The sequence below is a fragment of the Narcine bancroftii genome, chromosome 11 (genome assembly GCF_036971445.1).
Source record: "Narcine bancroftii isolate sNarBan1 chromosome 11, sNarBan1.hap1, whole genome shotgun sequence".
Lineage (NCBI taxonomy): Eukaryota > Metazoa > Chordata > Chondrichthyes > Torpediniformes > Narcinidae > Narcine > Narcine bancroftii.
Genome location: NC_091479.1, coordinates 97,261,878 through 97,276,726, shown reverse-complemented (window position 1 = coordinate 97,276,726; position 14,849 = coordinate 97,261,878). Strand labels below are relative to the sequence as shown.

The 14,849-nt window shown below is 39.2% G+C and overlaps 1 protein-coding gene across 2 annotated transcripts in view; it reads left to right on the top strand.

Annotated features, from left to right (window-relative positions):
- Positions 1-13,000, top strand: part of lrig3 (leucine-rich repeats and immunoglobulin-like domains 3) — a 53,968-nt gene extending 40,968 nt beyond the window's left edge. Inside the window, exons 13-19 of one of the 2 annotated variants that reach the window (XM_069904160.1) lie at positions 1,153-1,473; positions 1,910-2,191; positions 2,662-3,111; positions 4,459-4,617; positions 7,985-8,128; positions 10,704-10,955; positions 12,280-13,000. In XM_069904160.1, the coding sequence (XP_069760261.1) occupies positions 1,153-1,473; positions 1,910-2,191; positions 2,662-3,111; positions 4,459-4,617; positions 7,985-8,128; positions 10,704-10,955; positions 12,280-12,524 (1,853 nt within the window). In that variant the 3' untranslated portion in view covers positions 12,525-13,000. The remainder of the gene's footprint in view (positions 1-1,152; positions 1,474-1,909; positions 2,192-2,661; positions 3,112-4,458; positions 4,618-7,984; positions 8,129-10,703; positions 10,956-12,279) is intronic. The other variant, XM_069904162.1, reaches the window with a different exon arrangement.
- The last annotated feature ends 1,849 nt before the right edge of the window (positions 13,001-14,849 follow it).

The window sequence follows — 14,849 nt, the reverse complement described above, 5'->3', positions numbered from 1 at the left end:
TCAGATTAAGGAGAATAGAAATAACAAAATTAAAATGGGATGTACAAGTCTACATAGTACAAGTATATAAATTCCAAGAATGAAATGTGACATAATTCTCCTAACAAAGAAAACTGAGATAAAGAAATAATATGTATTTAAAAATCAACTACCATAAATATGCATGTACAATGCAAAAAATTTTGTACCAAAATTCGAGCTCAAAGTAGGGGGTTGCATTATACACGCATATTGACGGCAGGGCATGGAGGGGGGAGAGAGACGGTAGCCCGAATCGGGTGGGCGAGGGGGGAGAGAGACGGCAGCGCGAATCGGGCGGGCGAGGGGGGAGAGAGATGGCAGCGCGAATCAGGCGGGCGAGGGGGGAGAGAGACAGCAGCGCGAATCGGGCGGGCGAGGGGGAGAGACGGCAGCGCGAATCGGGCGGGCGAGGGGGAGAGAGGTGGCAGTGCGAATCGGGCGGGCGAGGGGGGGAGACGGCTGGGTGAATTGGGCGAGTGAGGGGTTTGTATTATACACAGGGGTAAAATTTTTCTCCCTTTCCCCCCTCAAAACGCATTGTACATGCATATTTATGGTAATCTTAAAAAGAACCTGAGTGGCCTGTCCCAAAGATCTGTTCAATAATTTAAAACATAGCTCCGGTCCACACCTACAGATAACAAAAACAGCAAGAATTATTTTAATTTTAATATATGATCTTCAATTAACATTGTTTCCTGAAACATCAGGAAGAATTACTAGACTATTTCATACTTCACTTTGTGCATGTCATTCTTTAATACAGTTTAAAATAGATCATTGAGTTTGTATGTTTAAAGATAAACTAGCTTGCATCTTTCCTAATACGAGCTCTACTTGTGCTAGATGCAATACTGATATGGCTTCATCGACTCGTATGATAAAACGACTAAATTTGAAGAAACATGGAAACCATTTATTGATGACTTTCATGGGATATAACTGGCATTATTCTATGAATTAACTCCTCTTTTCCAGATATAATACTTTTTTTGTTAATCTGAAGTTTTCAAAAACAAAAGTTTTCTGTCAACATGGCCTGTTTCTACTCCGTAAATGGTTATATGGTTATAATGTTATTTCTCCTGTACAAGTATTATTTCTGCTGAACTTAAAAAAAAATTCCCACAGATGACTTTCCCAAACCGGAGATAATTGAACAGCCTGAAACACAAGCAGCTGTAAAGGATTCAAATGTAACCTTCATCTGCTCAGCGGCCAGTAGTAGTGACTCCCCTATGACATTTGCCTGGAAGAAAGATAATGAAGTGCTTCATGATGCTGAGATTGAAAACTATGCACACCTTCGATCTGAAGGTGGTGAAGTAATGGAGTATACTACCATCTTGTGTCTTCGACATGTAAACTTCAGTAGTGAAGGAAAATACCAATGTGTGATTTCCAACCACTTTGGTTCATCCTACTCGAACAAAGCCAAGCTGACTGTGAATAGTATGTATTGAGCTCTAAGTCAATTTTTGCATTTTGATTTGCAGAAGGTTTTAAATCAGGGATGACATTTGAAGGGGCATGTACAGTGGTAAAGGATGAACTCGATCTCTTTAGAAGGGATAACTGATGAGCTGGCTGGAATAGACACTTGGATGTATTTTTAAAGATGTGAGAGATGACTAGAATAAATGCATAGATGTGTTAAAGATAATAAAAGAATGAACACCAATAATTCAAGTTGAACATTCAGAATAAATGCCTTTACCACAATGCTGAGAATGTCACTAGCTCCCTTTTTAAAATGTCATTACCTGCCATTACATGTGTTTTCAAGCTCATTCATTAGACTTTGTTGTTGAGAAGTAAATGATTATGTATAGAATTAAGCTGGGCAATCAGGCACTCTATTCAGTGTTTGGTTTTAATTGTTTTGCAGTGTTACCATCATTTACAAAGTCACCAACTGACCTCACTGTTAGAGCAGGAGCTATGGCCCGTTTGGAGTGTGCTGCTATTGGGCATCCTACCCCACAGATAGCCTGGCAGAAGGATGGCGGCACTGACTTCCCAGCTGCACGAGAGCGAAGGATGCATGTGATGCCAGAAGACGATGTATTTTTTATTGTCGATGTGAAAATCGAAGATGTTGGAATTTATAGTTGCACAGCTCAAAATAGTGCTGGAGCTGTTTCGGTCAATGCAACACTAACTGTATTAGGTGAGTCCAAATATCACATTGCCATTTATCTGAGTGGAACAAAAATTTTAAAGATCATTCCCCCCCCCTCATTTTAAGCAGCAGCAAATATTCAGTGTAGCATTAGTGCAACGCTTTTTAGAGCGCCTGAGACCTGTGTTCGAATCTGCCGCAGTCTGTAAGGAACTTGTACGTTCTCCTTCCGTCTGTGGCTTCTTTCTTCTCTGTGCTCCCGTTTCCTCCCACCTTTTTTAAAAAGAATGTATGGGGTTCATAGGTTGGTCAATTGGTTTATTTGGTGTGAGGGGGGGCCTTGTAGGCCAGTCCAGCACGTTACTGTGCTCTGTCTAAATTTAAATTTGTATTTTTAATTATTGAGCTGGTCAAATTTAAAAAAAAAAAAAAAATTTTTTTTGCAGTGCATTTTTAGTTTTTAATATTAAAAATGAAATGATGCGTCCAGATATAAATATTAATTTCTTTGAATCCAGAAACTCCTTCATTTGTACGCCCTCTTGTTGATAAAACTGTGGCAAAAGGTGAAACTGCAGTTCTACAGTGCATTGCAGCTGGGAGTCCTCCTCCAAAACTGAACTGGACCAAAGATGATAATCCTTTGTTGGTAACTGAAAGGCACTTCTTTGCTGCTGGAAACCAGTTGCTTATTATTGTCGACAGCAATGTGGATGATGCTGGGAAGTATACCTGTGAAATGTCGAATACCCTTGGGACTGAGCGGGGACACATTCGTCTGAATGTCATTCCTACACCGAACTGCGATTCGACGCAAAGTGCTGCACCATTTGAAGAGGATGGGTGGTCTACCATTGGAATTGTGATCATAGCGGTGGTCTGCTGTGTGGTTGGCACTTCTCTGGTTTGGGTTGTTATTATTTACCATACGAGGAGGAGGAGTGAGGACTGCAGCGTGACAAACACAGGTGTGAACTTGAGACATTTAAAAAAAATCAACTCCATTCTTTTACCCTTGGTTTAAGTGAGCGTTAGAAATAAGAATAATGCAATATATCCAATTTCAAATGAAAACGTTGCTGTTTTTCTGCCTTTTCATCTTGCACCTCTCCGCCTGGCTCTGTTGGGTACAATTACACAAACATAAAAGGCAAAGTGGTTGTCACTTGTTACTGGACCCTGATGTTTAACTATTGTCATGTTGCTTAACTGCAAGAAGTATTACAGTCGAATTTAGTTGTCTTAATTTCGTATAGGCACATGAATATTTGATGCGGCCCCTCGTTAACATTTGGGAAAGTGAATCCTGACTGATCGGTTTCTTTCCCTCCCCCCATCCCTTGCTTAAGTATCCAGGGACTTAGTTATTATTCTTACTGAAATCATTAAAGTCGACATGGAACAGTGATCTCACTAAGGTTTTGACACGTGCAGTTTACCTCTTTGCTGGATTAAATTGGTGTACCATCAAGGGAACTGGTAATTTTTTCCTATGAATATTTTGTATGATTTTTGTTAGCCTAGTCTCCCATGTACTCATGATATATAAAACTGATCCCGGGGTAATTAATTCATCACTTGCACCTGTATTCCCATTTTTATGACTCACTACAACATTTTAAAAATAAAGGCAAAATTTTCTGCATCATTCCCAACTTTAGATGTTGTCATCCAATCCATCTTTATGTAGGATCGTCTCTTTAAAGCACAGTTAATTTCTTGTAAAGTAAATTTGCAAGAAATGGTGGGGGGGAGGGGGTGTCCCACAACTAGAAAAGACAGCCACCCCTTTGCCTCCACAGATACTTCTTCACCCGCCAAAATGCTTGCTCACCACCACCACATGAGTGATTAAGATCAGTGCACTGAAGGCAATTATTTTGCCCATATCATTCTCTTCATTCAGTTTGATTAAACTAAGACTGGTGCTAGTACTTTGCTCTCCACTGCTTGGTACTGGAATGTTAACCAGTTGTGCACTGAACTTTTAAATGTTAATAGATTGTATGCTTAATTGTATCATATGCCAATCCTACTGATGAAAATGCTTTTCCATGTTAATTGTTTAGTTAGTGTATAAAAAAAAAACCCAGAAATTTGTGTATGATTAAAAAGCAGATATGTATTAGAATTGGGTGTTTAAAAAAAGAGGTAACCTCAAGCACTACTTCCATTACTTTATTCAACAACTGGCATATTTATGTCTTTAGAGGAACTAATAAGAACTCGTGTTTGAGATGGTTTTTTAATATACGATTTTAATTGTTTCAAAACAATTGTACAAATGTTGAAACTATTGTATTGTTGGTTGGCAGATGAGACAAACTTGCCTGCAGATATCCCAAGCTACTTGTCGTCCCAGGGAACGTTGTCAGATAATCAGGAAGGGTATGGACGGTCAGAAGCTGGAAGTCACCATCAGCTGATGACTGGTTCTATGAATGGATATTTACTTCAACACAGAGGAAGTGATGGTGAGCTTGGCAAAAATAATTTGTCCTCCTAAAAATTCCCTCAGTTGCAAGAAAAACCATGCACACTTTCTGATTCTTTAACTTGTAAGCATACCAGTCTGGTTGCCAACCAAACCATTAAGTCAAAATTGTATTCTGTTTATATTCTTAATAATTTGCAAACCCACTCAAAAGGAATTATTTGGCAGTGTGATGGATTAAAAATGATCTTGTGTCTACAAGGAGTAATTGAAACAAATGCACAACTTTGGCACCAAACAATCAACTTTGCAGCATCCTTCTTCTAAGTATGTATAGGCTGGTGCCTAACGTGGGAGAGCTCTTCCATAACCAAATTGAGCAATATCCTTGCAAATCATAACTTGCAGACAATGTGTCACATTCTTCGATCACAATCTCTGGGTATGACTTGCTCTCCTTGGCAGAACCCACTCAACTGAAGGGACACCAGCAAGAGGGAGTAGCCCTGGAAGTCTTTAATGTAGAGTCGAGATCTCATGATTTCTCGCAGCTTCCAAGTTAAACATGAAGGAAAACGCTTTCTACTTACCATTTAGGCTGCCTGCTCATTTGATGAATTGCACTATACGTTGAGCAATGCGGAGCGATTACTTCAAAGTAGTATGAATGTCTACCACCAAGTGGCTTAATGGCCAGGTCACTTGGGTGATGTGGAGTCCTGGCTCCCAAGTAACTTCTGTGACAGTTAGGAGTGAACTAACGGCAGAGCAACCTGTTTAAACCTGCATCGAAGTTCCTGACCTGGATGTTGACTTCATTTCTCTCCATGGATGCTGCCTGATGTGCCGAGTCCCTCCATCTTCTCATCAGTTTTCTCAGGTTAAACAACTGCATCATTAATCTTGCTGTACTGGGTACATTTGCCCATGGTCAAATTGATAGGGGTTGATGTATGGATGAAGTGCTGCCTTCATAGTGAGCAAACTGTCTCACTCTTGAACCTTGGACCTCTATCCCACTACTTGTCTAGTCCCACATTAATTGGGAGAGATCTGGCAGCTCACCACTGGGCATCTGAGATGCAGCAGAAATGTATGTCTGGATATAGTCCTCATTCTACTGTTGGTATCAATAAGCATGCAGAAGGTAGACTAGTAATATGAGCTCATAGGGCATTTCACATGTGTGCAAAAAGCAGACAAAAAGTACTGTTAAGGCAATAGACAGTTGAGCAATGAGTCAAATGAAATTCAGCAGCCTTGCCATATTTCGTCAACAGAACTCCAATAACAATACCTAGCACGAAAGTGAAGATGATTGTGAAGCATTTGCAATTATAGTCAGTCAAAATTCTATCTCTGCTCCCTGAAATCCTCACATCATAGAAGGCAGTCTGATTACTTTGATTCACTCCCCTGTGGTAGCAAGAAACTGCGGGGGACACTGGCTACACTGAAAGCTTTGAGCCCTCGAGACAAAATCCCAGCCACAGTATTAAGTACTACTAGATATATTTGTTCAGTACATTTACAACACAAGCCTCTAACTGTCCATATGGAAAATTGCCCTTGCATGTCCCACTAAAAATAAATCCAATCTGATAATTAGTTTACTTTCGTCAGCTTGCTGATCAAAGTTGGTATTGCCCATCATAGCAATGGCCTTGATGTCCATTTGGTTGGTTTCCTGCATCCCTTGGCCCCAGACCTCTCTGCAGAATTGGCCCAGACGGAGTGAAGAGCTGGTAAAGCAAGAATGATTGAAACACTTGGTTAAGTGCTGCCAAGGAGCTCTGTAAGGTTGGAATCATTATCAAGGGGAAAACACTCCAATGGTTGTATTCATACTTCAAGTAATGTTACTTGTTGGTGTAAGATAATCTCCTCTGTCCAGGAGCTGCTGAAGGAACAACTCTTGAAGGGTCTGCAGGGTTCATCCATCTTCAGCTGTTTTGCAGTGGGGTCAGACATGGTGATTGAATCCTGTTCAATTCTATTCACCACCCAGTAGGCAAATAGGATGCCAGAACTTGGTTGGCATGGGCAAGTTAGGCATAAGGGCCTGTGCTGTGCTGTATAACTGAAGACAGCAGGTGCTCATTAGTACCACAGAAATGCCTGGCAGTAACCATCTCCAACAAAAGAATCTAACCACTTAAGCTTGATATTTTAGATTTCAAATTGTCAGTGTACATACATGACATCACATACAACCCTGAGATTCTTCTGCAGGTGAGGCAGAATTTATACTTGTTGGTAGTACAAAAATAATACAGTAAACATTATAGTACACATATAAGCAAACTGAGCAATATAGAGAGGAAGAATAAGTGCAAAAGTCCTCAAATAAGTCACTGAATTTATTGTCAAGGAGTCTGATGGGGGAAGGGTAGCAGTTGTCCCTGTACCTGGTGATGTGAGTCTTGTGGCACAGAAACTGCTTTTCAGATGGTAGCAGCAAGAACGGAGCTTAAGCTTGATGTGGATCCTTGATGATTGATGCTGCTGCTCCGATAGTTGTGTTCCCTGTCGATGTTCTTGGTGGGGAGGGTTTTGCCTGTGATATCCTGGGCTGTGACCACTAACTTTGGCAGGGCTTTATGCTCAGTAGTATTGATGTCCTCGTACATCTGTGTCTACCACACATCTGTAGAAATTTATCAGAATGTAGAAATAGACATTCAGTGATATTATCTTGCCATCAACATCCCTTTGGGGAAGGGGTGGGATGTCATTGACCAAATTCTCAATTATTGTGGGGAAACAAAAAACTGGCCAGAGTTTCAGGTGACCTAACTCCTAACATGTTCAATGGCAAGCAATTGGGGGCTTGCCATTGAAAGATTGATTTAAATTTATGGAACAATAGCCAAAAATAGTAGCACTGGCATTCTTGAACCTTTATTTGTAATATGATGGAATTATCTCCAACTTGGGAACCAACAAGGACAAAGCAGCCCACTTAACTGGTTGCCCATTCGTCACCTATGCCCATTACTGCAGTATCTGCAACATGCTATTCTAACAGCACTTCTAAACCTGTGATGTCTATCAGCAAGAAATGCAAGGACTTGAAGCACATGGGGACATTGGCATATTCCTCCAAGCTGTGCCTTGTGCTGTGGTACTAAATCCTGGAATTTTCTTCCCATCACAATTGTAAGGATATCTTCAATTCAACATTGGTATGCCATCTTCTGAAGGTCAAATTAGGATGAGCAATAAATCCTTGTGCTATCAGTGGTTAACTTTAACTACATGAATAAAAGACACCTAATAATTTGAATACAATATCAGTGCAAATTCTTTAGGTTTATGATGTACTGAGAAAGAAAAGGAGTTTTAGCAATTGAAATGTATTTGTCTGGGCCAGTTTAATTAAAAAGTGTATTTTTCTCTTCCTCAAGATCTTTGTCACATTGACAATGGAAGTGACACAGATGTAGAAGGCATATCTGATCCACTAGTTTTTCACAGTTCTGAGCATGCATCAATGTATGTTGGAGGAATTGTGTATGATATTGAAACACTGGATAGAATCAGCCAACAAGGTAAGAGCAACTTATTTTGATTGTTTTTTTGTTTGCTGAGGTTCTACAATAGTATTATCTCTCTTTGGCTTGGCTTCGCGAACGAAGATTTATGGAGGGGGTAAATGTCCACGTCAGCTGCAGGCTCGTTTGTGGCTGACAAGTCCGATGCGGGACAGGCAGACGCGGTTGCAAGGGAAAATTGGTGGGTTGGGGTTGGGTTTTTTGTCAGTGAGGTGGTCTCTGCGGTCTTCTTCAAAGGAGGTTGCTGCCTGCCAAACTGTGAGGCGCCAAGATACACGGTTTGAGGTGTGATCAGCCCACTGGCGGTGGTCAATGGGGCAGGCACCAAGAGATTTCTTTAGGCAGTCCTTGTACCTTTTCTTTGGTGCACCTCTGTCACGGTGGCCAGTGGAGAGCTCGCCATATAACACGATCTTGGGAAGGCGATGGTCCTCCATTCTGGAGACGTGACCCATCCAGCGTACAATAGTATTATAGAGTTGCATTAAATGGTAGGTTATACGCACTCTGCATCTTGGTTGTAACTGACATGGTAGGTTCAGCAGGTATAGTCCAGGTGCACCACGTGTTGATGGTGAATCCATGCTCTTAGACTTGTTCAAACAATTTCAGCGGAGGAATTTGAAAACAGTTCATTTTGAATTTGTTATGTGAATTTGTATTGTATTACATGGAAATTTGACTGTTTCCAGTAAGATTTTGGCAGTTATAGAAGTAGTTGCAGAATTCAATAGTTATTTCCCAAAGTCGTTTACACACTTCCCACAGTATTGTTTTCATCAAAGGGTATTTGCTAAGACATAACTAAACCCAAATAATTGAAATGGTAGAATGGCATACCTTGTAAGATCTGAAAAGATTTGTTGGTTTAGGAAATTTTTTCCCCTCTTCTTTACCTGCAAATACTTCACCCCTTTGTCTCAGGTGAAAAATATTAATGGTGGCTGACCAGACACCAACATCTTGATCAGGCTTTTTTTTTTGGCTTCAAGGCCTAACTCCTTACCCACCTCTTCCAGAACGAGACATTTCAATGCCTTTGAAAAGATTTCTGATGCTTACTTAGGATAAAACATTATTTGGTAAATAACATGTTAGCATCCTGTATGATGGTGATGACCGATAAACTGCTTTATCATAACCTTTACCCTTTGTTACATGATCCCTCTACAACTTGACCTTGTTGTCCAACTGGACAGAGCACCACTTAAACTGTCTATTTTTGTCTACCCTGGTAGTGCCAGAAAATCCTCTAATGGCATCTTGCTGAGATGCTTCCGTTTCACATCCATATGTTATACTGTGACAACGTCACCCAAAAGAGCAGTGCAATTTTTCTTGAGTGAACTGTCAGCCTTGGTTAACCCATCCAATTCTTGAACTGCTTGTCCATTACTAATACTGGATAAGCAGAAACTTTGGTCCTCCCCTCAAGTCATTCTCTTGATTTCTGTCAATTCCATCCCTCTGGGCAACTAAAGTCTGAACCAGATTTTGCAAATTTGTCACATTGAACCCCACAAGGAGGAGGTCCCTTAAAGCAGAGGGTATTGGAATAGAGTGGATATTTTTCTCCTGTGAGGTTGCAGTGGGGAAGGCACTGTTTGGGAAGATGATGGAAGTACATATTCGCAACATTTCTTTGTATGAGCATTTGAATGGCCAAGCTGTGGATCAAATAGTACAGAAGTATTTTACTGGTTGGCATGAATATTGTGAACAGGAAGAGCCTGTTTGCCCTGACAATACAAATTCCAAATGACTATCATGGTACTATCACAAGGGCCACATATCTCTACCTCTATAGAATTGTATATCTCATCCTCTTCTCCACTCATCTTCTAAGGCCTTTGTCTGTGACTATTCTCTCTGGACATGATTATTCTTAGCTAATCTCCTTTGTTCCACACTGCATAAATATCTGATGTTTTGAATTTGTTTATTGTCACACAATAAACAATTGGGGGTAAGGAAGAAAATCTGCAGACACTGGGGTCTAATGCGGGAGTGGGGCTTACGCCCGAAACATTGACTGCCTTTTAACTTCTCTGTGACCCACTGAGTTTCTCCAGCATTTCTGGTACTTTTGAGATTCTGTGAAAGGCATAGCTCTTTCTGGGTAAGTCAGTTCATACTTGAGGAGTGAGAGGTCCATTTAAGAGTCCAGTAACAGCAGGAAAGAAATCTTACTTTAATCTGGAGATTAGTGTTTTCGGGATGATTTATTTTCTGCCCAGTGAAGGAGGGGAAGAGAGTGAGTGAGTGACTGGAGCAGAATGAATCTTCTCCGGAGACACAGAGGTATAGACTGAGTCAGTCGGGTGCGATTGGTTTGCATGATGGCTCAACCTGCGATCAAATATCTGAAAATTATTGAGAATTCTACTGTCTGCGTTCTTTCTCCATTCATATATTGCCAGTGCTACTATTTTTGGCTATTGTTCCATAAATTTAAATCAATCTTTCAATGGCAAGCCCCCAATTGCTTGCCATTGAACATGTTTGGATTCCATTGGTTTGTTGACCATTACAGAATCAGCATTTGACTGTAATATTTGCTCATTCAAAACAGACGAAGGAACTGACCAGGTGGCAGCTCGTGCAGATGGCTACAATAATTCTAACATGTATTCAAAGAAGAATGGGTTCTCTCAGTTCGCTCAAGTGCCTGCAGAAGAACTTTTTGACCAAGCAACTTCCAAGAAAGTGATTCAGCTCCCAAATTCAAACTTCTTCAATTCTGTTCAAACGCTACACAAAATTGACATACCAGTTTCAAATGGCAATCCAGAAAAATTAACAGCAGGTCACAATGTGTATGGTGGTAGGTAGATTTTTTTTCTTTCCCCAAATTTAGTGATATCATTGTTAATGGTTCACAAGTTATTTGAACAATTTGGAAAATTCTATCAAACATGTGCTCCTTTTCTAGTCTTCAGTTTTGTCAAGTAGAATGTTCTATTCCAGACCATAATATAATTGAGCTTCTAGCTCATTTTTGAATACCTTCAGTTGCTTTGATAGTTGAGGTAGCTTTTTTCTCCCCCACAAATTTTTGAACAGTGTTGTCTTTTGTGTTCGAAATTGCATGCATAACAATGAAGTCTGGGTAGTTTGTTAAAATTTCCTTTCAAAGCCTGAAGAGATTGTCCCTAATGTTATGTCCATAACTGATTCACTAAAAACATCACAAGCTGTAGCCTTTGAAGGCTGGTTACTCAAATGATCAGACATCAGGAGAGCTTAAGCACATTTCAAATGTACTTTCGAGAATTGTGATAGGAATTCCTCAATTAAACACCGACACCTTAAATTGAACTATATGATGCTTTATAATGGAATCTCATCACAATTCTGTTTGTGCAGGTTTCTTGTTAGCTGTTTCTTTCCTGTGGGAAGAGATGGTGTTGGAAATGGAGCAGATTTGTGTAAATTTTAGTGTTAATTTGAGGAATGCTCAAATAGCATTGACTTTCGTGGTTCAGCAAATCTTCCTGATTGTACTTTTGTTTATGTTAACATTTACTGAACCTTTCTACTTAACTATATACATATATATTTAAATTTATCCCTTCATATATCTTGTGGTTCCATCTTTTGCTGCACATTAAAAGTTTGGGTTGTTAACTTGTTAATAGCTCTAAAGTCACTCCATAAGTTACTCTTTTGAAAACCAACATGGAAGTAGTGACTCATCTACATATAGAAAAGGTACACTATCACAAAATTGAACAGTTACATTATTTTTAAGATTCATTTTATTGTTCAGGGACATCCCTTTGAGTATTCCACTTGTCAAATAATACTTAAGCTGTAAAGTTTGTTTTAACATATAAACAATTTTCAAAGCAAGCCTATAAAATGTAATCTTAAATTTGAATCCTCACAAATTTCTATCCTGTTTTTAATTTGTGGAGAGTACACAATCACTATATTCTGTTTCTATCTCGAGTCTTGCTCACCTTCATCTATTGCAAAAATAGAGTTTGGTTATTTTTTTTTACTGAAAGCACATCTGATATCCAGAATTCTGTAAAGTTAAACTGCATTATGCAGAATGGTAGTTTGAAATTCTTACAGTAGAAAAAAGTATAATCTTGTGCTTCTTTCTAATGTTCTCTTTAATGTCTGCAATTCTTTATTGCCAGGGACATTCGGAAAACCCTTGTGGAGAAACCACCAAGATCATTATTCCGATTATATTCAGCCAGTTGCATCGCGGTCTTCAACTCTTCATCATAATCCTCAAGGCTCAGTGGACAGTGATTCAGATGTTCAAGCAGAGTCAGAAAGTCCTTCAGTTTCTGTCACAGGGAAACACATCAGTACTTATGAACATATTGCTGATAAATGTAGGACTCCAACTTTTCAGCCCCACAGAGTTAATACATAGATGCCATCAACATGAACTATGCTACTCAAATTTGTTATACCAAAGAAAGACTTGAACTACCTCAGAACTGTTGCTTCAGTTTTTCAGAAGTGAATTTTTTTCTAAAAGTTAATTGCATCTCAAAGATGGTAGATTGCTCTAAACTGGTGATTAATGGACCAAGAGGAAGCATTGTTTATGCTTTTATTTTGAGAGCACTATCTTCTGAAGTATGATGAATCTGCTATATTTTTTATTATTTTATACTTTTTACTGAATATTTTAAAATGTTCACCTGTAAATGATGTAAATAACAAGTACCGGTATTTTACCTATGTTTGTATAATAGGAAATACTTTGAATCATTGTTACGCTAGAAATTTATAATTGGTACAGCATGTTAGTTATGTGGTGCTAAGTCTAACTATAGGTTAGCATTTTGGTGCCTTATTTGCACATTTACGTTGACAATAAAATAGCATTTTGCTTTCAGCTAATTAAGGTGCAAATTGTTTTCTTGTCACGACTGGAATTTGTGTATTGCATTTTTCTAACTTCTAGTTCTTGCTGCATCACAGCTGCTACGAGAGATTTCTGAGGAAACGACAAAAGATCAGCATTTACTGATGTTACTGATACTGATGGTGTTGAATTGAAAAATAAAGGTGGGCTTCAATCATGTGACGTGATGGTCTACAATCAAAGGAAAATTACTGCCCTCTATTTACATCTGCTTATCTTGGACCTCGCCATGTGCAGGATGAAAGGTGAAAGTGTAAGGTGATCTGGAGGTCAGATGCTGTTGTCACCAATTGCTCCACACCCCGACTCACTGGGGTCTATGGACTCGACACAAGAGTGTGTGGTTGCTTTTGTGTCCAGTCCTTTTATATTAGAAGCTGGGACTGCTTTGCAATGCACTTCGAAAGTCAAGGACAATGCACATTAAATTGAGCAGAATTCAAAACCAGATTCCAGAGTCATCTGGTTGTTGTTCTTCAGTCAATCTTTTTAAATTTAATCCAGTTTGAACATTTTGGGCACTTTTTGTCACTAACTTCCAGTAACTAATTCCAGGGACAATAACAAGCGGAGTTGTTGGGAAATATTGTGCAAGTATTTTTAAAAATTGTGCACTAATCTTGCTGGTCAAGTTGAGATTATTTGCACCACTCGACACTTGTGCAAAAAGGATCAAATATAAACCTAAAAGGACTTTAAAAGTGAGGGTTGTGACCCTTGGGAGTTGGATCTTGAGGATCACCATCTTCCAATGCGCAGATCAGATGACGCATTTTTGGGTTCTGGAGATGTAAGGTTAGTGGGTTGCATGAAAACCACTGGTCTAAACAATGATCATTGTTGATGTTGCATCTATGTACTATTTTAATTAAAATTTTTAATGTATTTGATGTGTACCTCTCCTGCAATGATCACTGTTCTCTCAGGCATTGATCTCATTCCAAATTGTTGCACATAACTCAGCAGGGCTTGGGATTTCAATTTTGGATTTTCAGTTAGTCCAGAATCATTGGGTTGAGTCATTTACTTTGTGTGAGGAGAAATAGACCCTAATTTCTCCCTTAATGACATGGATCTCTGTAAGATGGGTCTCCTAAATATCATTGATCACAAACCCTTTTTTGTAATTCCTCAAACTTTCATAAATCCAATCTTTTGTCATTTAATACTTTCAAGGTGTTAAACTGGGTGGGATCTGCTGAACCGTTGAAGAAATAGATTTGCATATTCAATAAAATCATTTAAAAATGTTTCACTCTTTTGAGAATTTTAACTTTTCCCAGAAAAAGCTTATGGGGTGTAATTGGGGGAAGGCGTAGAATTGTAATTGTGTAAATTCGTGTGGGTAACTTTACTAAATAATTAACACCATTGGTATTGCATTGGACAAATGGATTTGTTTATTGCTCTCAAACCTTTGAGTTACTTCACTTAGCTAGCTTCTTTCCAATCATTAATCCCCTACCTTGTGTCCTTGATCCTACTTTGTATAACCACCAAAGTTTCAGAAGGTTGACTTCTCTGTGTGGTGACGGATGAGAAATGGTTTTTCACTTTCAGGGCAAATGATAATTGCTCCAGTCAGGTATCCATGGAACTGGAAAATGTGCTACAATAGAAGGAAAAAACATTCCATTTATGTCAATTGTAGTTGAGGTGAAAACTATGCCATAGCTTTGTTTAATTCTTTGTATTATCTTGATTGCTAATGTGGATGGAGTGGAACAAGGCAGTGCAGGAAAACAGTAAGCGGCAGAATCTGAATTTATTGCCGTGAAAACGTCAAGAAATTTGGTGTTTTGTGGCCACATCATAGAGCAAACG